We start from the raw sequence: 26,266 nt of genomic DNA, 5'->3' as shown, positions 1-26,266 counted from the left end.
CTTTGGGGAATCGTTGGGTAAATGTGGTCTAGACCTACTCTGAAGAGAAAGTGTCCTGAGATAACTTTTGTTATGATTTGACAGTATAAATAGAAATGTAATTACAAAAATATAGTTGTGACCTCACAACTATCCGGAAGTCCTGATGGTTTGTTTAAAGATGTCAAAGAGACCTTTAATATCTTGACAGTTGGAAGCTATGTGACAGGTGTGTGTGTGTGTGTGTGTGTGTGTGTGTGTGTGTGTGTGTGTGTGTGTGTGTGTGTGTGTGTGTGTGTGTGTGTGTGTGTGTGTGTGTGTGTGTGTGTGTGTGTGTGTGTGTGTGTGTGTGTGAGGTCTCTGGATGTAAGTGGCTGTAAGCAAGTAACAGATTCAGGAGTTCAGTCTCTGGCTCTGGGATGCAGAAGACTTCAGCAGCTGGATCTCAGCTCCACTGGCGCAGGAAACAGAGGGTACAACACACATCACACAACAAACTGAGCTTCTCTCTGGCTGTCACTGGGCCTTTTCAATCACTTCAGCTGATAGGAACCTTGTTTCCACAGGGTTACTCTGCTGGCCAATTACTGCAGCGGAAACCTCCATACTGTCAAGCTCAGTTTCTGCCACGTCACTGTAGAGAACATACTGAAGCTCTGCAGACGCTGCAAGAGGTAAAAACACATTACATTCGACATACATTTTTAGATTTAAACAGATATATGATTGTATGGGGCAGTAAGCTGGTGTGGTGATTAGCATTGTCAACTCACAGCAAGAGGGTTCCGGGTTCAAATCTGGGCTGCAGTCCTTCTGTATGGAGTTTGCATGTTCTCCCTAAGACTCTGTGGGTTCTCTTCGGGTTCTTTCCAGGTGCTCCGACTTCCTCCCACAGTCCAAAGACATGTATGTGTTAGGTTAAATGATGACTCTAAATTGTCTGTAGGTGTGAATGTGAGTGTGAATGGTTGTCTGTCTCTGTTTGTCTCTATGTGCCCTGCAAAAATCTGGGGTCCTGTCCAGGGTGTACCCCACCTCACGCCCAATGTCAGCTGGGATCAGCTCCAGTCCCTCATGACACCAATAGGGACAAGTGGTTGCATATGATGGAAGAATGGATGACTGTATGGATGCACTGTATCTGCCTTATATGTACAATACCTCTTTCATATAACAATTACCAAACTTGCAACAAGCAGGCCCTTCCTCTTTGTTATGATGAGCACAGTGTAATTTCCATTTCAGCGATGATCAAAAATAGGCCTATAGTCTACACCGTGAATACAAAGACCAACTGTTCGGTGTAATTATTCTGAAAACAGATCAGCTGCTAGTGGTGTAATTATGGCAGTGATAATCAACAACAGACATTTCACTGTGTGATTTATTTTCTCTACAGCTAGCAAAACTTTAAAAAAAAACAGTGACATATTAGCACACAATTACTTTTTTTTTTCATGTTTCTCTTTAGGTTGAAGGTGCTGCATCTGTACGGCTGTGTCCATGTCCCCCCTCAGAGAGAGATCAGAGAAGTTAACGCTACTGTTAAAGTTTCTCCTCTGCCCTGACTCACACTCAATCATCTGCACACAGTTGGAAAAGTATCAAAGAGCAAAAAATGTAACCAAGTAGTTCATCTTTTAGTTAACCCAAATAAAGAAGCAGTAGCATAACATTTTTACTTTTATTGCATTTATTCCTGTGATATATCAACAATGGGCTGAATGAGGCCTGCTGGGTCTCAAAGAGGATTATGACTTACAGACATACAAATGCAAATGAGGAAACATATCTAAGGTGATGATATTGAGGATTCACTTTTTAACCTGTTTGGAGGGAAAATGAAAAGTCTCCTGAATAGTCTGGCTAAACTGTTATCTCGCTTTTTTTGGCTCGTCTGGGGGGATTTTTCCACTTTGATGCCAGTCATAGCTTCAAGAGCCTTTTTTCATAATGTGGTTTGTCAGGAGTATCCACATGTCAAAAAGGAAAAAAGATAGAGGAGGAGGGAGGATATAAAAGTGAGGTAGCTGAGGATAGAGACTTATCCTGCAGTCTTTCAATGATGGGATTTTTTCCATGGAGCAAAATGTTTGACTTGCTCCAATCTAACCACTGGCTTCCAACCATCTCTGATTCGCACCAACAGGAAATCCAATGTTAAATTTCACTGTCTGATTTTGCCGTACAGTTAGCTCTATACTAATTTTTCTAAAGTCACATTAACAAAGATATTTAATGCAAAACCATGGCATCAACAAAGGGTATGAGTAGGGAAGAACAAAACCGCCTGAGTTCGCTCTTTCATACCTACGATGTTGATCATTCTGGGCGGATTGAAAAACATGAGTTCTCTGCCATTTGTCAAGAGCTCCATGTCCCGTCCCAAGAAGAAGACGGCATATTCGACCACCTGGACGTCAACAGAGATGGCACGGTGACTTTAGAGGAGTTCATCAGTGGCTTCAAGGAACGACATCAGGAGAAAGAGGATGACACAAAACCAGAGGACGAAAGGTCAGTGATTGAGGAAGAGTTTTCAAACAACACTGAACAAGTCATATCCAGGTGAGATATGAAAGTCATGTATCTGTTTTTTTAAATAAATGTAGTGTGCACGGTGTAAGGAACAATGTATCTCGTTTCACAGATATGTACAGGCCTGAAAGTTGTTGTTTTTTGTGGAATTCCAGGAAAGTTTGAACTCTGAAAATAAGATACTGAAATTACAGTGTAATGAAAAGATAACAAGTCAACCCATACAACTGCACAGTAACTTAACTTACAAGTTAACTTACAGTATTTAGCCTGCGTAAGTTAGAATAAGTCAACATTGATTTAACTTTTGGTTTCACAGCGGGACACAAACAGTGGCCTCCTGGGTCAGAGTCCTGACTTATAATAATTTCTAAAGGTTGCCACCACAATAAAAGTAAATATAGGTCATAATTAATTGATTTTACAAAGTAACTATGGGGCCGTGTTTTTTTGGAAGTGCCTTAAACTTGCATTATTTCTTTTGGCCAGTAGGGGATGACTCCACTGGTTGCAAAAAGCACTCATTTATATTTATAGAAGTCAATGAGAAAATAGTTTCAAGACTTCTTCAATACAGCATGATGTTCATTTTCTAAATTATGGCCCCATTTCGAATAAAATAGACAAAAAAGCAGGGTGGCTATTATGACATGGCTACCTTGTAGCTAGCGCTAGCACTAGCAACCATATTAGGCATGTTTCCACTAGCCTTACAGACTGGATAAAAGTGTCTACTCTACTTCACCGTGTTGTTGTGGCGTCTACTACCACACGTCACACCCCACTCAGCGTTATCCAATCAGCAACCGGGTATATCTTGTTGTGGAAATGGATTTATTCAATAACGATCAACAAACAGGATCCGCTTTTTCTCTGTGGTTCATTTTGACAAAGTATTTTCCTCTGCAGACAAAAATACGTTTACCCCTGCCTCCTCACAAAGCCCAGAGTTTAGCAGGAATGAACCCCGATCCAACCGGTGCTCTGTCTTTTAGAGGAAGAGCCAGAACGAGCAAAGCCTTGGTTGGGTGACGTCTTTAGACCAAACAAGACATGCCTCAGAAACTCCAATTCTGAACATTCTGAACTTCTCTCATCCAAAGGTCTCTAACACAGGGTCCACATGCACAAATATGCCATTATACCTTCGTGAGGCCTACGTGGTCTCATGGGAGGGCGTATAAATAGCACGCCACTTTTCATGACTTTCGTGACTTTTCGCGTGCATGTCTACGCATATTAAGCTTTTCGCGTGTCTTTTAACGCCCGTAGTTCCCCAGGGTTAGGGTTAGGGTTAGGGTTAGGGTTAGGGTTAGGGTTAGGGTAAGGGTTAGGGTTAGGGTTAGGGCATTTCACGCCCGTTATTTCAGCCATCCTTCACATGAAATATTGATTTAAAAACAACCCTCTGACAGAAAGCTCCACCGCTTCGTATTTCTCCGCAAGGCTTGAGAGAAATAACGTGTCATTCACACGCCTTTTGGTGATACCAGGCTGATGAGGCAGTTATTTGCGTTATCCATTAAGAAGGTTAGACAGAGGAGACACTGAACTGGGCTGACCTGACAAAACTATGATTATGAATTACAAATATCCAAAATTCCCACAACAATCTCAAGGGAGGAAAGAAGCCCTGCTCTCCGATAGGGCCTCTTTCTACTCGGTCAAACGGCCTCCTGAGTGACTCACATGCAAATTAGGGGTGTTTTTGGCGAGATAGACCCGTCTCATTCAGGGTAGTCGACCATAGCGGAAACCCACCTAACTTAGCTCAACATCCTCATCACTTCTGGCTCAAAAAAAAAAAATGGTGATGGCCATAACGCAAAGCTAAAGGCTTCAAAAAACGGTTATCCACAGACCAATGGGTGACGGTACAGTGGCTATGTCTTCTTCTTATCTGACAGAAACTGTGGAATCATTCCATCTCTTGTGGTAAATAATAGTGTAGTTTCAGACATCTCCACCTTGGACCTTGATCTCATAGGACATTTGTAAATATGTGCAGGGGAAAGGGAAAGGGGAAAATAGGAAAACTCTTTCATTCAGTTGAACTTAATATTATTCAAACACCATGTGCAAAACAACAGACACCAACCTCAACCCTAGGGTCTGTTTAAAAGGTCACCCTTAATACCACAGCCAAAGACTAAATAGATAAGTGTAGTGTCTCTTTCCGTTTTTGATGACAATTTACTTTTTAATTTTAATTTTCTTTTTTTAACAAATAATACAGCTGTCATGTTTTATAACACATGACATGAACAAATAAATATAAACTCAGAAGGAAAGAGCCTTAAGGTGACTTTTTTACATGCAGTGTGAGGGGGTCTGAGGGCTCCTTTTCTTGATGTAGTATGTACATTTAGTGACAGCAGATAGATAAGGTAAGTGGTGTGCGAGTGAGGGGTGTGACAGATCTTTCCTCCTTTTACTGTAAAGAAAAGTAACTGGCAGGCATCAGCTACTTTTAACTGAAAATAATTACTTCAAACAGGGGGAGGGGGGGCTCATTGTCAAATTGTGGCCTAATTCAATGTTTAAACCCTTTTCAGAAAGTTAATAATTCATTTAAACAAAAGCAAAAACCGAAAGACATTGGATGATTTGAATACGTTTTCCAAGACATGCAAATTACATATAGGCCAACAGTGGGTTTCAATGTGTTTACATGCGTCTCAGGTATAGAAACGTAGTTTGTTTGTTTTGGGAGATTATACAGGTAGAATAACTGGCTAACTTTAATCTTTTCAAAAGTTTATTCGACCAAGTTACAGGCTATTAGCCTTTCCTCACAATGAAAGCACTTTCATTTGGCCTGAAGCCCAGACCTCCTCTATTGTTGAGGTGAGAGAGGAGTGAACACACACGCACACACACACACGCAGGCGCACACACGCACGCACGCACACTCACACACATACACACACATACACACACGAACACACACACACACACACACACACACACACCGAACACACACATACACACACACACACACACGAACACAGGTACTGATGGCTGGCGCGTTACCTGAGTCAGACACAGCAGCTTTTCTGTTCGTGCAGCTGCTGGCTGCTACACACCGGGAGATTATTTGGCGAAGACAACACATGAACCGCAGCGTCCACGTTTTTATTTATTGAACGGTTTCAATGGTTTAAAATGGATTATGCGACCTCCATCAGACTTTTTGTAAATGCGTAACAGCTGTCAAAATGTTTGGATAAGAGCGGACACGTCTGGAAGTTGGGAGTTATACTTTTCGGATGCCCCGAGAATAAAACCTTGGCAGTACTGAGGGGTTTTCTGGGATCACTTTAATTTTATGAAACGCCTTCTTCTTTCCAGCCAGCCATCCATCAGAGGTATGAGCGTAGAGGAGCAGGACCGGCTGCGCTGCCTCTTTCACGCCTACGACGTCGACAACTCCGGGCGGATCGAGAGGAACGAGTTTCTCACCATCTGTTCGGAGCTGCAGGTGTCTGCGGACGAGGCGGACCGTATATTTAATCGACTGGACGTCGACAGCGACGGAACCGTCACCCTGCTGGAGTTCATCAGCGGCTTCCACGACCGCTACGGAGAGGTCATGGAGTCAGACGGAGGAGACGTGTCCGCCGCCTGGGAGAACTTCGAGAGGAGGCTGGGTGAGCAGGCCAAGTTCATCCCCAGGTGAGAGCGCACACCTGTCCGCCGGGCGGTACAGATGGGTGGATATCTTTAAAAAATATGGAAATTCTTTAGATTACATCAATATGTTCAACAGTGAGAGCAGTGTGCGCAAAAGTGGTGGTGAGACTTAATGATCTCCACAGGGAAATCCGCAGCTTAATAAAATTGAAATCCTTTTTCAAACTGCTCCAGTGCTATAATATGTAACAACTGCAGCCATGTTATTTGAATAACATGCAGAGAAACGCTGACAGAGACTGGGTTAACCGGTTGTCTTAAGTGGGCCTGTTTTCCTGAAGGCATCTCATTATAACCCAAAGATAAATAAACAAGTTCTTATGTCGACTCCTTTCCAAAGGTGAGGTCTGTCATACTTCTATCAATCGGGCAGATGTGTGGAGGTGATGACAAGTTAAGACGTGCTAAATGATTGGTCAATAGGAAAAAAGGCAACTATTTTGCTAAATGATGCCAAACATTACCTATACTCCTATAACTGAGGATGATGTTTTGCTTCTGTCTGTTTCAAATAATTATAAACTGCATATATTTTAATTTTGGACTGCTGCTCCAAACATATAACAATATGTCTCACTGATTATCATAACATGTGGCCCAGATGAGTGACATTTTAATTTTTTTTATATTTCTATCATATTTTGGATTATAAGTATTAGGGCTGAGTGATATGACTGAAATCAGTATAAGGATATTAAGAATGTGTTAAAAGACACACTTCCCTTATTTAAAACTAAAACAGAATGTGAAAATAAAAATATTTTATTAGTTTTTGATTATAGTTTGCACAGAATCATTACATTTTATGACACAAAATAATTATTTAATGAATGATGAATAAATCCTAGGTCCATGCTGTATATTTTTACTTTCAGCCACATCCAGCTGCAGATCTCACCAGGTTCTCCTAAAGTATTCATAAAGTGAAACAGTAATGTCAACCCTTTGTCTAACTTTGGTAACATCATGCGTTATGCAGTACTGTGGGGTCAGTACTGCATAATGTCATTAGATTTTGATTTATTGACACTCTGCTTCATTGTTGATTTGCAGTATGACTGTCAATGTCATTATATTTCTTCACCCATAACTATTATCTTTGTGATTCCAGTTGTGAAGTTTTAAAAATGTTTTGTAAACAGTGGGAGAAGGTTTTATTTCTATACTGAGGCACTTTTTTGAAAATGTTACCCTCGTTCTTTCATCCTACGATGCTTATTGGTATTTTCAAACTTATTATCGCCTTTAACAACTTTGCATTATTATGTGCAGCAGATAACACAATATAATATAAAATGTGTCTTGCACTTCAAGACTTTAACATAAACTAAGTCTACCAGGAGTTTCTCCATTAGGTATTTCGGGTTATTATTTTTCAGTATGCCACAGTACAGATTTGAGTTTCTTGTTCCTCAGAGTATCTTTTGCATCTTCTATGTTGAGGTTTTTTTCTGACACGATGCCTCCTGAACCTTTGTATGAAAGGACCTTACACAGTTTGATGTCTATATGAGCCAACAGGCCAACTGATGAAGATTTATTATTTCTCATTATTCATATGTTTCATGTGATTCACTGAGGTTCAAACTAAAAGTCTTACATTTTAGAAAATCCAGTCATTCCTTTATTATTTCTGTTCTTATTCAACTTCAGGGCTGCAAATAAAATGCATTTTCATCATCGATTAATCTGCTGATAATTTTCTGGATGAATCAATGAATCATTTGGTCTATAAAATGTCAGGAAATAGTGAATGTAGAGAAAGTCCGGTGATGTTTTTAAAGGTCTTGTTTTGTCCAAAACCCAAAGATATTCATTTTAATATGATATAAAACAGAGATGAGCAATTCATCAGGCTGAAAACAACATTTTCTGCCATTTTTGCATGAAAAAGTATTTTCACACTTAATCAAATATCAAAATAGCTGGGAATATGTTTTTTGTCCATTGTTTAATTGATTAGGAGATTACTTGTTGCAGCTCTATTCAACTAAAGTTACATTTCTTGAAACTGACCTAACTTTAGTTCACCTGTTAACATTTTCCTTTTTGGTTCTGACCTAAATGTGTTTGCATACTATAGCACCAAGTTTAGAAACGTACAGTAACACTAAATGGTTAGCCAGAATAATAACTTTAATTACTTATTATTTGACCAGATAGTTCTTGATTTAAAGTTTTAAAAAATATATATTTTGTAAAATAATAAAAAAAAAATGTTTCTAGTAACACCGTGTGTGTGTGTGTGTGTGTGTGTGTGTGTGTGTGTGTGTGTGTGTGTGTGTGTGTGTGTGTGTGTGTGTGTGTGTGTGTGTGTGTGTGTGCCCCAGGCCTGGCATGGGGCTGGTCCTCGTGCTGCTGTTGTACTGTGACATTGGGACATTGATTGTCACAGTGGTGTTGTCAGCTAAGAACCTTGTCTTATCTTCAAGCAGTCACTGTTACAGCAGTCAGCTGAGAGGTGAAACAGGTCACTTCAGACAAGTTTTTCAGGAGATAAAAAAATATTTTGGGTAATATGAGTTGGAGACAGCAAGAGTGAAGAATCAATTACATCCCTATTCATAACTGTATTGCTGACTGAGCCTGATGTAATGAGCTGTGTGTTTTGGTTTACATAATCTCTCAGCTGAATGAGACAGAGATATTATTCAACTGTTTACTAAAACAGCTCCTCTGCGCAAAAAATATCCCTTATGTTTTCACCTTTGTGTGTGCGTGTGTGTGTGTGTGTGTGTATGTGTGTGTGTGTGTGTGTTTTGCAGGAACTCACACAGAGTTGGTTTTGAGTATTTTGCCAGGTGCTTATGTGTCCGTCTGTCTGTCTGTGGACAGATTTTGTCACTCTCCACTTTACGCCACTGGCTCGATAACCATACGATACAGTCACAAGTGTGTAGTTGAGTTCAAAATGAAATCCAAGTTCAAAGATTAGTGTGGTCCTAACCTGGGTGCCAGACGTAGGGGGGTAGGAAGTAGGGCAGGGCCCATTGCCTTATTTTAGGTGGTGATGATCCCATTGCAAGATGATCTCTAGTTTGTTAGTAAATGCTCCAGGAAATAGTCCTTTTTAGAAAGCCATTTGTATACAGCACATTTAGGGTGGAGGTCAGAAGCACCTCCTCATGCGGCAGTTTCAGAGGTTTGAATTATGATGTCCCTATGCTTTGGGCTTTTGATTGTGTTAAGTGAGCTAAATATTCAGTTTATGTATCTCTGTATTCTGGCTTTATGATAAAAGACAGACACCTCCCAAACAGATGTATCATAACAAACACAGAAATAGCAAACACAGAAAAACAAGCCAACGTTGCACATGGAGTAAAATCCGAATAAGGCAGTTGGTTTATTTGCAATGTTTGGGTCACTTGATTTATTTTTGTGCCACTTATTGAGTTTTTATGGCTCTAATCCTGTGATGACTAACACAAACAAAACATTTGCATTTTCTGTGAAAAAAATGTGATTTTCTAGAGAGAAGAGCTGTTTGAACTGCAATCATGAAAACATGACGATCGATTACAACTTAACAACGGTTTCTATGTACAATCTTCACAGCCTGTGCTTGTTTGTGTGTCTGTGCCTGACACTGCATGATGTTGCAGCACTCCGTGTGTCACTGCCAGTTAATGACAGACAGACAGCAGTGTCTATATGCTTTTAGCATTACAGCCAGTCCGCCCTGTCAGAACATACAAAAGCACACTGTAGAGGTGTATAGCCCGTTTTATAACCATCATGCTGTGACGCAGGACACTTTATCACTGTATCATTAAAATGACTTTAGAACAACACAATATAGGGTAAACTGTATGATTAGGACACATCCTCCTGGTCTCTGTATGGTTTTGTCAGAGATCATTGGAACATGCTGCAATGTAGTCATGCTATGCCACTGAAAAATAAAGTGAAACAAAGTGTGCATCAGAAATAGCAATCAAGTCATTTGTTAGTCCTGTTTTCAGCTGTGCATCTTTTGTAAGTGTAACCTCAGCCTCAGATCTGGCTGGTCATAGTGTTAGACAAGTCTTAAAGTAAATTTGCTGCAGACATTTTAGACTTTTTAAAAAAGATTAAAAAGTGGTGGCTGAGTGGTTACACTGCGGGTTTGACTCCAACCCTTTTGCTGCATGTCTCCCCCTCTCTCTCTCTCACCCCATTTCCTGTCTGTCCTGAACAATAAAGGTTTGAAAAACTGCCAAAGAATAATCTAAAAAATAAATTACAACAACCAGGATTCTTAAACTTTTCTCTTAAAATCTTGTTGGGGAAAACATTACCGTGTCACACACAGGACCAGTACTACAGAACAAAGGCTGATGTCAAATTCATATTGTTTTCTAGGCATGAAGAAGCAGCAACGTTGTACCAGAACATCAGTCTGACGGAGCCCAGACTAATACATCAGTTTGAGAATGTCATCACAATCTTCACCAAAGAGATCAAACAGCAGAACTCTGAGATGGAGAACCTGGCACTTGCCATCAAACGGTGGGAAACACACGCACACACACACACACACACACACACACACACACACACACGCACACACACACTCATTCTCACACACACACACACACACACACACACACACACACACACACACACACACACACACACACACACACACACACACACACACACACACACACACACACACACATTCACACACACACACACACACACACACACACACACACACAAATTCAGTGAAATTAAGATTTCCGTGTGACAGTGATGTAAGGCATGATTGTGGCGCTTCTTTGTTCAACCAATATTTTTAAGTAAAAAATTAAAGGCCTGATTTGTGGAACTGCAAAAATAAGACATCCTTGTTTGTATACTGTAAAGCTGCTTTCACACCGCCACATGGTAATTTGTAATGGTGATGGCAGGGATATGAATTGGTTTGCGCCACCGTGGATGCGCACAGATTCTGTGTAATAGTAAGAACATAATTGGTTTAAGCCATGTTTTATATAAACAATCACATCCGGTCTATGCTGAAGGATCATTTATCAGTAAAGCTTTGGTGGACAGTATTCTGATATTTATAAAACCAAAGTTGAGGGTCTTGTTGGGGCTGCAGCTTTCAGTAGATCTGTAATATGTAGAGCTACTGTACCACGAGATGACATCTTAATTGGAGTGATATGTTTTATTATATTAGTGGGATAAGTCAGTACAGTAGGTAATAGATGGATGATGAAAATGTCCTGTTATTGTTTTGCAGAGCGCAGGACCAAGCATCCATGCAGCTCAGTGAGATGGAGGAAGAGATGGACCAACGCATTCATGTTGCTGAGAGAAAAACTCGAGAGCAGGTAATCTCAGGCTTCCTAAAATAAACAAAAAATAAGAATTTTTGATCTTCCTGGGTCTTGTGTTTTTTCTGTGGAGTTTGTGTAGGTAAAAGCAGTTTGCGTTTGTTCAGTTCTTCCCTCATGTCAAACAAATGTACGCAGCTAAGTATCAGATTACTCATCCAAACTCAGAAACGCCTGCTGATCAGATGGATTTCACAACTCTGTGGATCGCAGATATGAAACAGTAGATAGATTAGAGGTGCTGGAGCTTGTTATAGCCCCCAGTGTTTAAAATGATAAGGATATATATACAGTATATTTGTGATGATATGTGCGGATGAAAATGATAATCTATAAAGAATCAGGCTGCATACTTGATGATTCATACTGGCTGATATGCTGCCACTGAGGCTCCAGATAATCTGCAAACTCATGTATGGCCACAATGAGAGACACCAAACTAAGGATGGATGTATTTCTGTCTTTCTGTCATTCTGTGCTGCTCAACAATGAGTTATGGTAGCAGAAGCTTTTGAAATCTTGAATTACAGTTGTTCTATTGCCTTTACTTCAATCTTTCTCATGAATTATTAACGACCAGATTGTACGTTTCATGAGAAATGGAGATATTTCCCGTAAACAGTGCGGTGTGTGACGTGATAAGATTTGATAACAATATTTAGCTTTCCGTGACAAAATTTAAAACAACTCTGGGACAGAACAGCACAAATTGTTTGCTGGGTCAGGCATCAGACCATCTGATTCATTTAACCTGTATTCATTTAATCTTTAATCTTATTTTTTGACTCCAACCCTTTTGCTGCATGTCTCCCCCTCTCTCTCTCACCCCATTTCCTGTCTGTCCTGTACAATAAAGGCTTGAAAAACTGCCAAAGAATAATCTAAAAAATAAATTACAACAACCTGTCTGTCTTATCACCACATGTGTGTGTAAAAACTTATGTAAGTGTACTTCGCTGAATCAGCAACAGGAGCTGCTGTTTGTTTTGTGTTTTATGCACACAGTCATGTTCTGACACCTACAGTATACGAGAGGTCTTTATTTTTGGAAACTGTAGATAAACAGTTGCTGATATTGATTCCCCAACGGTCTCCGTCCTTGGTTCAAAACCTGCCCTAAAAGAGTCAGATGAATGTGTCACAGATATTACATAACTGTGGAGAGAGCAAACACATACACATATGCACACTGTTATGCACTGTTATCTTGATGCAACTAATTATTTGATGTATTTTTGTTTATCTTTGTATAGGAGAAGAAGCGAACAGAGGCCGCACTAAATGAGTTACGGAGAAGTTATGAAACTGAAGTGTGTGAACTGCAGTGTAAGATCCAGAGGATGCAGCTGGTACATTTTTCACCTCTTTGATTGTACTTCATTCTCACTGCAACACACCACCGACCCAATATATAACCTTTTACTATCTAGGAGGTCACATTGAGATGAAAACCTCTATTACAAGTGATAGAAAGCAATTAACACTAAAGCCATTTGTGCGACAATTATTTGCAAAAATAAAAGATCCCAGCTTAAGTTAGTAGGAGTCCCTGAGTAGATCTTATGCTGTAGACTAAAATTTACCAGTGTTGTAACCTACGCGAAGTGAGGGACGGCCATCCTACCATGCTTTATAAGGTACAATGATGGGTCCTGAAGCTAGAATTAGTGACATACCTCAGGGCTGAATGTGCTCAGTAATAATGTTATTCACATGTTAAAACTAAACTTTATTTAATTTTAACTTTGTTGTATGTGTGTATGCGAATAAAAAGTCAGAAGGGTGATACGTTTGCAAAACTTTAAGCTGCACATTACTTCAGTCAGATGAAAGTCTTAAAGAAAAAACATGTTAAATTAAAATACAGCGCTGCACTGTTGTACTCTCCTTATGTATAAAGGCTCAGACTTAATAAGAAGGATTGCTCTGCCACGGAGAAACATTTGACCTATTTAAATGCAAATACAAACAGCCAGTTAACTGCTAAACAATGGGAAAGTCCTTTATGAACAGCTGACTTTATTCACATGAAGATTAACTTATTTATTCTTTTGAACTCATGAAAACACAAGTGTCTGCCAGTGTGCCGATCTGATTGAGGTCTACCTGCAAGTCAAAAAACCTTAATTCTAAATATGTGAACTCATCAGATAGAAGAGAAGTACAAGAACATCACTGTAAAAGACGAGAGCCCATCTCTGAAGAAGAAGATCAATGAGCTAACACTGGTGAGACAGAATACACTTTTTTTATAGCATAATGTTTTATTTCAGTAAAATTTTGCATGAAGTGTCAGAGTAATTTTCTTATTTATATCTCTAATCTACAACATTCTCCTTTCTTTTGATCCTTCCTTTCTTCAGGACAACCAACGGTTAAAACAGGAGCTGTTGAAGTCTCAGACTAAAGTCGCCTGTCTGCACAGTGAGATGGACTCACTAAAGACGGAGCTAACTGATCAAAGCATCAGCTCTGAACGGTGAATGTATTATAATTTGATCTGGTTTTGTGTCCAAATGCATGCTGGGTGTTGATGTGCATATGTTTCATATCTCATATAATTTTTCTGCTCAGTTTTGGCTCATTGACTCATTTTATCTTAATTTGTGTTGGGTTGAGTTTTATTCCTTTTTGGAGTCTAATAGGTCTCAGTAGCTCTTTCTCTGCGGATCATACCTTATGGGATGCATTTTTAATTTCTCAGTGAGAAGGAAAATGATTTACTACCTCTCTCTACATGCATACATACTCTTCACAACTCAGAAAGTCTAAACCTAGAATTACTGAGTTGCAGAACAGGTTCTCCAAACCTTTTTCTCACCTTGCTTGTAGATTTATGTGAACTTAAGAATAATAAATATTTTCAGCCATTAGTTTTAGAAGAATAAATTATATTTATGTTGCCTCACACTGCTTATCAATCGACCCCACTGTTGATTTATTTCACTGCATGAAAGAGACGTACAGAGACTCTTTATATACAGGCTATGAGACAGACAGAGAGACACAGCCACGGCCCTCCTCTGACTGTCTGATAGTCTGTTTGTTCTTTCCCAGGGGGTGTTTTCGTTTTGTCACAGCTGAAACAGGATATCCTGGAGTGACTTTACACACACAATAACTTCTTCATAAACGTTACGTAGCAACAGGGCCAGCAGCAGGGTAATATTCTCAACACCTCAGTGATGGTGTTCACATTTTTGTTCTCTGTCTTTGAGGTATCACATGTCAATTATTAATTAGGTGTAATGTCTTTGAGTAAATCAGTTGATCTGCTGTAAAGAGAATGTTCTGAGGCAAGGAAATCTTTCTCATCCTATTGTCAGTTTTCCATCAGTGAATTTCTGTAGGCCATGTTACTGTACGTGAACGTGCAGGATGTCACTTTTCAATGGCACTGATTCAGGTTGTCATGACATTGATCGTTGATGTTTTGTTGCAGAGATGAGGAGCTCATGAAACACTTCTCTGATGAGCGAGACGTCCTGGAGAGCCAGATCGATATTCTGCAGTAAGTCTTTCTACTGGAGATGAAAGAAGAGATCCTAAAGCAATCATTTAGATTCAAGACATGATAATAAATATACTGGAGAATAAAGAATTATAATAACGATAATTTCTCCTTCTGTGTGGATAGGACAGCCAACAGGAAGCTGCATGACACCAACGATGGCCTGAGAGCCGCATTGGAAAAGACCTCCAGGGTAAAGTTAATCGAAAAATAATCAAAATTCAAAAGTTAATTTTCCAAATTACAAGTGGCTGAAGTTTTTTCATCTATTGGGTCCTTCTTTATGTAAATATTCAGTTCATTTATTTTGGCATATGTTCCCTTAATCTTTTTTTAAATCTTTTTTTGGAAGACATTAAAGTTGAATCGCAGTCTAGCCCTCAGCATCAAATTTGGTTAATGCGGTTTTACTTCAGCTCTTGCTGCTGGTTGTATATTTGGGGGTGTACAGTATTTTTCAAATTTTTCACAGTAAGCAAGAGAGGAAAACATGGTATTTTGCTGCTGATGCTTAAACCCAGTTTTATAATTCAAACAAAGAAATACATTTATTGGAACAACAGATGTTAAGCAGTAAACTTCAAAGATTGATTATCAGAAGACTGTATGTTGTGTTACAATGCTGAACATAATGACCACGGTATGACTATTTCTAAGTTACTGGCAGCCATGAAACATTGGAAAACTAATTTCTAATTGTTGTGTGTTACAGTCTGGTAACATTGGCTCACCAGGAGAAAAAAAGGACAGAAGTAAAAGCATCTGCTACACATCACCCTATGCAATGTAAGACGTGCACACAGTGCAGATGGTTAAGAAGGACATCTCTAGACTGAATTTATGTCTGTTTAAATATCACTATTCCCCTCTGCATCAGGGTATGAGTGCTACTCTTTCCACATGTGCCATATATGATATTATCTTCGTATTCCTAAAGCATTTTAATGCTCTCTGAAGTTTAAATAGTACATTTAGGTTGATTTACTGGTTAGCAGCTTCAGGAGATTTATTTCAGACCAGGTTCATCAGGTTTGAGTCATTAAGTACACAGTGACATACATCAAATCAAGATATTTTTGCTTGGAATTGAAGGCTTTTTACTCCTAGAACACCTGTCTGTGTATTTACACACAGTAACAAAGTAAATGTTGAATGTGCTGAGGGATATTTATTCAAGATGCTGATGATCTGAGAAGTTGAACCACATGATTCTGTGGTGTTGTGGGACAAAGGTTTTGTCTGTGATAAAGGGGGAGGAATTTATATCCACAATTTACTGTAATGTTATGTATATAATGTAATGTAAATGTTTTAACACGTTTATAAGAGGTGGTGTTTTCTGTTAAAGTGAACACATAACAGCTTACAGTGGTGAATTATCCATTAACCATGGCTACAATGAAAGACAATAATCCTGCAGTTAAGTATTTGACATAAATACAATTATTACATGATATTCAGACATTTAAAGGCATAGGTACAGCATGCATAAAGTATCATGAGTCAAGATTGAACCATTCATTGCCGTATCAACCACAGTTGATGTGGAACATATAATCATATAATACACACAAAAACACTCTACCACATTTAAAATACAGTAACAACACAATATATACAATAGTGCAACCATATGGCTCATGCCCTACGTGAGGAGTCTTTTAAAATGTTCAAACCTTTCTGCAGAATACAGACGTGTTACCGTTCAGACTTGTGTTCACGACTCTGTCTATTGTATACAGATTTTAGTACAGTGTATCAGTATTGAGTAAAGTGGATTAGTATTAAAGCATAAGTAAGGATCAGTTCACCTGGATTACAAACAAATATTTATTCTCACTTATAGTGGTATCTAGCCATCCATTTTATTTATTTTGGGGCATTGGGAAGTCGGAGGAGAGGTTGATATGCAGCAAAGGTGTTGGCTGGATTTGAAGTTGGGAGGTTGTGGTTGTGTAGTACTTTACTTTGGCCACAGGGTCATTGTGAGAGTCAGTACAGTACTGTAGTGTTCTTTGGCCAAATTTGAACAAATTCACCTCTAAGATTTTAAAAAACAAAAACAAGATCTCAAAACAAATCCCTGAAAAATGAATACGAGGGATAGGTATTTTTGTAATTTGGCAGAACCTCGTGTTTTATGTCACAGATTATTTCCTGACCTGTTCCTCAGGTTCTGCCAGCGTATGGATGATTTCCCTCTGTACAGCCGCCGGCCCAGCTGTGACACCCTGGCCTTGGCCATGTGTGACCCGGGCCTGAGGCGCAGACACAGCAGTGAGTGCGAAGAGGACAGCCTGCCTGAGGTCTACGTGGACAGCGGCCTATCAACTCTCAGAGGCTCACACGGAGGCTACGACTCAGAACAGGAAGTCAAAGGTCAAGAAGAAGAGGAAGAGGAAGAGAGAGAAGAGAAGAAAGGGGAGAATGACAACAATGATAGCATGATGGGAGAAAACTCTGAAACTGAGGTGAGACAAAGAGAAAAGTGTGCATGCCCATCGATACTGCAGCAATGCTGAATTTGTTTTAAAGCAGTTCAGTATTTCATCATTCATCATCATGGCAACATGCTCAAGAAGATGTTGACCGTCTTAGTTAAGCGTGTTAGTGTGCTGACACTTGGTAAGTAACAAAGTACATATGAGGCTGATTTGCAGGTATTTAGTCATAAACCAGAGTACTTAACAAACTGAAACATGAAAAGTGAGGGAATAACCAAAGTAAGTAGGATTTGTTAACCTAGGCCCATGCTAATTCATCCAATAGTTGTTAATATTTTAGTCTGGACCAAGATACTGTCATTGCCATGGCAAGAGCACTCGCTGTTATATGGATAAAAATAGATATGAATAATATTTCATATGGATTTATAGGTGATCAAGTGTTTATTGAAAGGGTATGTTAACCATGCACACTTTCAATAAATATAAACGATCTTCTGAGAAGTCAAGCACTGAGGTTTAGGAGCCATTTTTTTTAAAGCTTTTTGCAATTTCCTTAACAGTGAAATGCTTTGGTTTGTAGCAACTTGCTCTTTGTCACAGCTACTGTTCAGAAGTGACTTCTGTCTTCAGATGTTTGTAACAATATTACAATGTCTGCTACTGTGTGTCTACATCACAGCCAGCCGATAATCAGGACAGTGAATCAGCATTCGGGTCAGACAGCAGCTCAGTTTTGGACTGGAAGCCATCAGCACCCATTAGTGGGAACAAAGCCTCAGCTCCAGCTACACGGAAAGCCCTCAGTGCCATCAGTGTCCAGGTAAGAGAGAGACGGAAGATAACAAGGACAGGAGATTATCCAATAGTAGAGAGGAGGAAGGGATAAAATAAAGATTTTTTTTTCTGTTTCCAATATGTTGCTGAAATATCTCAATTCTCATTCATTGATATTCATGGTCATTAAAAGATGATTCCTAACAAATCGACATTTTGTCGAGCGCAACTATTGCGCCAAATTTTCAACATGTGTTTTTGAAAATTAAGATTATCATCAAATGTTCTGCAGATATTCAAGAAGATGAAGATTAATCCCAATCAATAGAACCCTGGAAATACATTAGAGAACAAACGTTACCATTTTAGTTCCACCCTTTGTATCGCGCAAGCAATGCAATAGTTAAGCAAACTCATCAGTACATTCTTTGCTCATTAAATCATTTTTATATTGTGTACATTAGAATCTGTAGCTGCTGCTTATGTGGCTGAAGGTTGTTTTGTGTAGTTTTTTATAACATTTCCTGACCTGCAGTGAGACATTTATCATCCATTTTACTGAACATAGGTGATAATGGACAGATAAAAATAAGAAAAGCAACAATTACAAAATAGAAGAAAAAATATAAGATAAAGTAAATGTACAGAATGTAAATACAACCATTATGAGTGTCGCCCGAGCGTCTCACTCTGCTTCTCTGCTCCCGCTCAAGAAAGAGGACAAGGAGAGCACCGACCTAGGCTACATGACATCAGAGAAGGCCTACAGGATCGTGTTGGCTGGAGATGCTGCGGTGGGAAAGTCCAGCTTCCTGCTTCGCCTCTGCAAGAATGAATTCAAGCTAGACTCCAGCGCTACACTGGGTGAGTTGGAGAAACTAAAACCAACTGTTGTCTCGTTCAAAACCTATTCCCCAAGTGTCATCTGAATGATTAATGATTGACTTTGGCACATGGTGGCATGAAGTCACGGTTACAGTAAATGTTCAGTTAATCTGATCAGCGACTGGGCGAGGCCACGACTACTTGGTAAAATGTCTCCTTTTTTGTGTCTCCTTATGTGTTAAGGAGTGGATTTCCAGATGAAGACATTGATTGTGGATGGAGAGCCTGTTTTACTGCAACTGTGGGACACTGCAGGACAAGAGAGGTGTGTGTGTTGGTGTGAATACAATTATATTGTTTTATCTGATATGTGAAACTACACAACAGTGCATAAGAAGCAATACTGTATTGATCCTATCACAACGAACAATGCTTAGTGATGTTTAATGTTTTAATAAACCTGTATCTTGACCCATTTTCTTACTTCATCGCAGGTTTCGCAGCATTGCAAAGTCATATTTCCGCCGGGCCGACGGTGTCTTGCTGCTGTACGACGTTAACTGTGAGAGGAGCTTTCTTAATGTTCGAGAGTGGGTGGATATGATAGAGGTAATGAAATACTCTCCCTGCTAAAAAAAATAAATAAATAAAAAGCTGCTGACTGACTCTGTATTTAGCAAAACACTTCCAGACTTCAGCAGAATAGAGTGAAGTATCCAGTACCCTATAATGGCACTTTGTGTTGTTATAAGGTGTTGTGACATGTTCATTTGTATATTAAACAAAGTGATTATTCTTGTTTTTCTCTTTTTACATGCTGCAGATATGTAAGTTTCTGATGTACTTTGTTTAGATTGTGTTCTGTTGTTGTACTGTTGGCATGTTTACATTTCTGTAACTTTTTATATATGCATGCTGTATGTGTACATATGGAAGCCCTGAGAGGCTTTCTCGTTATCCCATTTAAATATTTTTTCTCCCCTGTGTTTATGACTTAAGAACAGGTGAAAATAAGGTTCAGTATTACAACAACAAACACAAACCTGACAATAAAAATCACCTGCCAAAATTACACAGGAGTAAGTCATAAACACCGGAGAGAAAACAATTTAGATAATGGATCACCAGGGAAAAAAAACAACTTGCCTCTCAGAGCTTCCGTTTGTATGTGCTGTTTGATATAATGGATAATGTACACACTGTGGTGTTAAACATTTCAGTCTTTATTAGTATTTATTTTTATTTATTAGGCACCTACATCACCGTGTTGTAAAGTATTTACAACAACAGAGCAGTTTACACTATTGAAGTACACTGCAATATTTAGTGTTCTATTTCATTTATTCCTGTTTTTGCCTTTTTTTTGTTTCTTTGTGTTTGTTTTGCATAGCAGGATGTGTCCCAGGAGGATATTCCCATCATGCTTGTGGGTAATAAGTGCGATCTTAGACAAGATGGCGTTAACTGTGTTCCTACCAGCTATGGAGAGAAACTGGCCATGGTAATGACAAAAAAAACATCTACTCACCTTTTTGTAATTGTGAGGACGTTTTAACAACACAACTCTGAAAATTTGGAACACCTGCAACAAATCAACACCAAACACTTGGTTCTTGTTTTAAATCACTACCCTTAATTCCCTGTCTTTCACCCAACAGACATATAACACCCTGTTCTGTGAAACCAGTGCCAAAGATGGCTCCAACATCCTGGAGGCTGTGCTCCACCTGGCCAGGTGAGATACAACTGTTTCAGCTGAATGCACAAAACAACAGGAGTGCAAGTTTTAATCTTTACAGAATGTTGTATTTTCTTACATAATTGATGTTAATTAGTTACAAGTTAAAATGTCTGAGAAAGAGTTAAATAATAATCTAAGAAATAATTAGGACCACCTTATATGCAATTATGAACACCATCTCAATCATCTCAAAACTGTGACATGTGCTGCCCTCTGGTGTGTCATGTGTGGTATGTTTTGAATGCTTTTGCTCATAAAACATTTGCAAAGCTGTCTTTTTATTCCCTGCCCAGATCTTGCATGTTAACATCCTGTTGATGAGTAGAATAGTGTGAAACAAATGGCAGGACTGTTTATTGCGTCACTCGGACAAACAAAATGGGAACCCACTCATAAAAAAGCATCTCCATAGAGCCACTAGAGGTCAAAAAATCCACAGGGAACCTTTAAATGTTTTTTAAAATACCCATGTGTTTGTTCATTGTTCATTGTTCTTGTTTGTAAGTTGCAAGAGGCTTCTCTATTTCATGACATGAAACCCAAAACAATACGAAAGAGTCACACATGCGTTCTCCTCACGTACCCATTAGTCTCATTCAACTGAAGCCTGTATGCTGTAGCTTATACTTTTAGCTGTAAGGAAATGGGCATGTGTGATTGGCAGCTACCCTTGAAAAATGTAATAACGTATTTTTTTTCCTCTTTTCTTTCCACCTTACAGGCAGGTTACAAAGAAGGCAGTTTTTGATGAGAAAAGTCACTATCAGTCGCTGCCCAACTTAGACGCTCCCAGAAAGAAACCAAACTTTTCCTGCTGCACCTGATCAAATTCATCAGAGCCGGACCTCATAACAGGTGGACTATAAAATGCAGAAACCTGCCAAAACAGAAACAAGACATACTCTCTGTAGAAGTACAGTGACAGGAACAAATCCTCGTTGTGACTAACTAAAAGGATTTACCATAAGGATTAAGTGAGCAAACAATCATGAGATCACAGCAGAATAACTGCAACTTGTTCAGATTGTTCAGGTTATTTAGTCATGATGATGGTATTTCAGCCACAGCTTGGAATCATACTGTTCTTAATTTTATGAATATTTAAGTCAGTGTAAACCGACTTAAATATTGCTTTGTCAAAGTTTTGTCATTTTTTATTATGCTATTTATTAGCATGCGTTCCTTCAGCATATGTGGTTTGCTCGGACTGGCACATGAAAAGAGAAAGACAGCTGTGAAAGTGAAGTAGGATGTGAAAGTGAAGCCATGTGTTTGTGTGACGCTGACAAATACCTGCATGTGATAGAGGACAGATTTTGACATATTGCAATGGTGAGGAAATGTGATGTAAAAAAGAAGAAAGAAAAGATTCTTATCTGGTTATGCTATTAACTGTTGCACTTATCTAATTACTTCTGAGCTCAGTTATCATCAATCAGTTATTTGGGCCACTGAGAATGTCAAACGTTATCTCAAATGAACGACATCGATGGCCGACATGGAGACACTAAGAATTATGGGAGTTCTTAAAGCAAGAGCCTTGTCTTTGTTCATTTACGGTACAAAACATCCTGGTGCAATATGTGATTGGATGAGACTTCCTGCTAATGTCACAGCCCATTGTCTTTGTTATATTACCCACAGTGTTACATTTCTTTAATTTGTCTTACTGTTAAGTTATATGTCTGAAGCTGAACCTATAGCAGATCATTTTCAGTTTGCACAAGTGCTTTAAACAGTTACTATTGTTTTATTTTCTGGTATGAGTAATATTAATAGCTAAGCCTAAAATAGAGATGACAGGAAGCAGCGTCCGTATTTTAATCCCTCAGAGACAGTACATGACTGTAATTGTTTAAACATGCACATGTGCTCTTGGCAATAGAGTATGTCTTATTATTATTTCTTAATAATACCATCATATTCTCAGCCTGCCCAAGGGTGGTGTATAAAGGTGTCACAATATGCTTCACATTAAATGCTGGTTTGATTCTCAAACAGAGTCTGAAACTCAAGCTCAAGAACCACCAGGTATCTAAATGTGCATGTAACATAAAACCAGTTGCTCAGCTATTTATTTCAGATTCAACTTGTCTTTGAATAAATGTCTTAAGAGATGCAACTCTGAAGTCACTTGCAACTCTCTCTGTGTCTGAGTTTAAAATTCCTTCTCAAAAAAAAAAGTGTGAGTGTCAATGCAACAACATCACAACACTGGTATCACTCAGATAAAACTTTACATTAGGAGATTATTCAGGACAATTGAGAGAGGAGAGTCCTAAAAGATGGCAAACAGGCAACGTCCAATAGTGCAGTAGTTCTTGATAATTTAACTATATTTCTTATCATCATCAAAAAGTAAAATTTGTGTTGTCTGATTATTGTTATTGTCATTATTATTATTACTAATGCATTAGCACATCTTTGTTGCTGTTTAATGTTGAAGCTTGTTAAAATAGCCAACTTTATAATGTGCTTAGTGTCATCTACCCATTTAAAATGTCTCAAAGCCACGCTGTGCTGTGAAAACAATGAAAAGTAATGAACTGTAATTCTTTTTCAAATTACGTCCCAGAAGCACTAAGCCAGACCATAACCCTTTTTTTCTAATCCTAACCAAGTCGTTTTGTTGCCAAACTTAACTGGTTGGTTCAACCATAACCTAAGCATCACCTTCTACCATGCTTCCTCAACGTAACTGTCGCAGTCCACTTCAAGTTGCCGTTTCACATATCATTTTTCATAAGATATCATATAACCCCATTTCATATTGTTAAATAAAATGTCATATTTTTAAGATATTATTAGATTTTTTGTGCAGAACTTTTCGTAAGATATCATACGGGCCTGTTGATAAGAAAACGTTGAGCATTCAACAGTACAGGAAATCTGTGTGAGGGCAAAACCTCTCTGTCGCTGAGAGATCATTCAATTGTAAATTCAGTCAGATTCTTCATTGTCAAAACCTGAAGCCTACATTACCCACAATGCAACTCATCCACCGACAGTTAACAGAAATTCTAGTGCAGCAAATGTGGCCTCGAGCCGCCAGCCTCAAGCAGAGGGGTGGACTACAGAGGTCTGGTAAACTCACTTGTTTCCTACTCCAACAGATTTTTTTCATTTTTCAATGTCAACTGACATTTATTAGTCTTCACACAGCTCCCCCTGGAGCCACAAAAGGCTTTATACAAAACTATTTTTTCACATATGCAGTATTACTTCCCAACAGTAAACGGACTTGGATGTGGAGAATCGGTGGAGTCCCCCTTTAAGCACAGTACTTGAGTAAATGTATGAATTAAATGTTCAATCTTCACAACTTCAGATCTATCTATGAATATATTGTCTTTCTGTCATTCAAGCAATATACACCAACATTATAAAGGCACAAAAGAGGAGTGAACTAATAAATCAGACAGTTTCTGAAACGACCCTCCTGTTAGCCATAGTCCCTGAACGTCTGCAAGTGTCTCTGAGCATGGCTGTCTGAATAAATGCAACATATGTCAGGGATTCTGCACAGTGTGTGTGTGTGTGTGTGTGTGTGTGTGTGTGTGTGTGTGTGTGTGTGTGTGTGTGTGTGTGTGTGTGTGTGTGTGTGTGTGTGTGTGTGTGTGTGTGTGTGTGTGTGTGTGTGTGTGTGTGTGTGTGTGTGTTTGTGTGTTTAGAGCTGGCACGAGTCCCTGTCTCCACCTCCCATCTGTTTACATTGTCATGTGCTTGATGAGGCGAGACCACTCATTTGTCAAACAACATGCGGGGTAGCGGAGGTGGGGGAGTAGCAGCTGAGAATGGTGTGTGTGTGTGTGTGTGTGTGTGTGTGTGTGTGTGTGTGTGTGTGTGTGTGTGTGTGTGTGTGTGTGTGTGTGTGTGTTCAGTGGTAACAGGGGGATAATTAGATAAGGGATAGCAGAAAGGTTAATGACAGTAATGAATATATTAGTGTAGAGGAGAGAGAGCAGGTTCTATTTGCTGTTTTGCAGCTGCAGGTTCAGAAACGTTAGATCCATTTGCGGTTTTGTGAGCTGAACTATTCTTTCTATCTCTAAGTCTCATATGATTTCTGGAGATGCTCCACGGAGGAATAAATATAAACATGGTAGCTGAATTCATCAATGCTGTTTTCACAAGTCATTTTTTTCTGTTCTGGTTTAAATTTTAGTTCAAAAGTAATATGTGTCTTTATATATAAAAAAATATTTCTGCTTTCTATTTATATTCACATAACATGGATAAAGTTAATTGTGTATCACATGAAGCTCATTTTATGCTTAATTTAATGTGAAATACAAGTTAAATTGCTGTTGTGGGATTAATTAAATTACATTTTTTTATCCAAATTGATTGGATTGTTGGAGTGAAGAAGAGTAGCATTGCATTTCATGTTCCAAGATTGTCTGAAACAATTGCTGAAAAACTGAAAATTTAAATAAGATTAGAGCTTAAATGAATTTAAGCCCTTGTGACTTATCCTTCAAACCTCATCAGTCAGTCTGTCAAACTTTTACACACACACACACACACACACACACACACACACACACACACACACACAAACACACACACACACACACACACACACACACACACACACACACAGACTGATGGAGGAAGTGGGATGTCACCATCTGGAAAGGTCAGAGGTCAGAAAACGGGACCACTGGTCACTCCGATGACATCTGGGACGGCAGACTGTCTATCCCAATCGACCTCAGCGTCAGACACAAGTGTGTGTAAAATACAAGTGTGCTCCTAACACACACACACACACACACACACACACACACGCACTTGATGGATATCTGTAATATTGTTTTTCATGTCTGGTTTTGACAAATGTCTGACGTGGTGATGTAGCAGAACTTAAACATTTATCTGTGTGATAACTCATTTGAGTTTTAGACCCTGAGAGTGAGGACATTTTTGGAAAGTGAGGATGTTTTGACCAGTCTTCACCTTTGGCAGACCTTCCAAGGCCGGCTTGAGGGTTCAGATTTAGTTTTAAGTTCAGGTTAGAATTAGGTTTAGGTTAGGGTTGGGTTTGAGCTAAGGGTTGTCAGATCAGTACTCCTTATTGTTGTGAGTTGTTTTTTTTATCAATACTCTTACTGAGTCTTTTCTAAATGCTTTTTTGAAAACAACTCCGGATAACCTTTTTGCCACTCCCTAATTTCACAATAACTGATAGCAGAACTGACCCAGGCCTTATCAATACTCCAGTTTTTACTAATTTAGAACCAGTTCCAGTTTGAAACAAGGCTTTATGGAGCATCCCAAGTCATCACAAGTAAGAAGTACAGGCTCGTGTGTGCATGTTTATGTTTTTCACACAGAGATATAGTGTCACAACCTCTGGAATTATTTGGTTTGAACTTTTAATAGCACTTACTTTAATTTTAGACCCATCTTGTTTGAAGTAATATTTTTT

At 39.0% G+C, this 26,266-nt stretch overlaps 1 protein-coding gene across 2 annotated transcripts; it reads left to right on the top strand.

Annotated features, from left to right (window-relative positions):
- Positions 1 to 2,227: 2,227 nt before the first annotated feature.
- rasef (RAS and EF-hand domain containing) lies at positions 2,228 to 22,780 on the top strand (the record flags this gene model as incomplete). 2 transcript variants are annotated; one of them, XM_083911865.1, is made up of 18 exons in its annotated part: positions 2,228 to 2,496; positions 5,869 to 6,192; positions 10,555 to 10,701; positions 11,444 to 11,534; positions 12,791 to 12,886; positions 13,688 to 13,765; positions 13,901 to 14,016; positions 14,980 to 15,048; positions 15,175 to 15,241; positions 15,761 to 15,834; positions 17,222 to 17,519; positions 18,175 to 18,315; positions 18,983 to 19,133; positions 19,338 to 19,419; positions 19,589 to 19,703; positions 20,488 to 20,595; positions 20,753 to 20,829; positions 21,557 to 22,780. In XM_083911865.1, 18 exons carry the CDS (start codon positions 2,228 to 2,230, stop codon positions 21,657 to 21,659), a joined length of 2,406 nt encoding a protein of 801 aa, XP_083767991.1. In that variant the 3' UTR covers positions 21,660 to 22,780. The 2 variants fall into 2 exon arrangements, with proteins under 2 accessions (XP_083767991.1, XP_083767990.1); XM_083911864.1 differs by having other exon boundaries at positions 20,485 to 20,595.
- Between the last annotated feature and the right edge of the window lie 3,486 nt (positions 22,781 to 26,266).

The sequence above is a fragment of the Echiichthys vipera genome, assembly GCF_963691815.1.
Source record: "Echiichthys vipera genome assembly, chromosome: 4".
Classification (NCBI taxonomy): domain Eukaryota; kingdom Metazoa; phylum Chordata; class Actinopteri; order Perciformes; family Trachinidae; genus Echiichthys; species Echiichthys vipera.
This window is presented reverse-complemented; position numbering and strand designations above follow the sequence as displayed.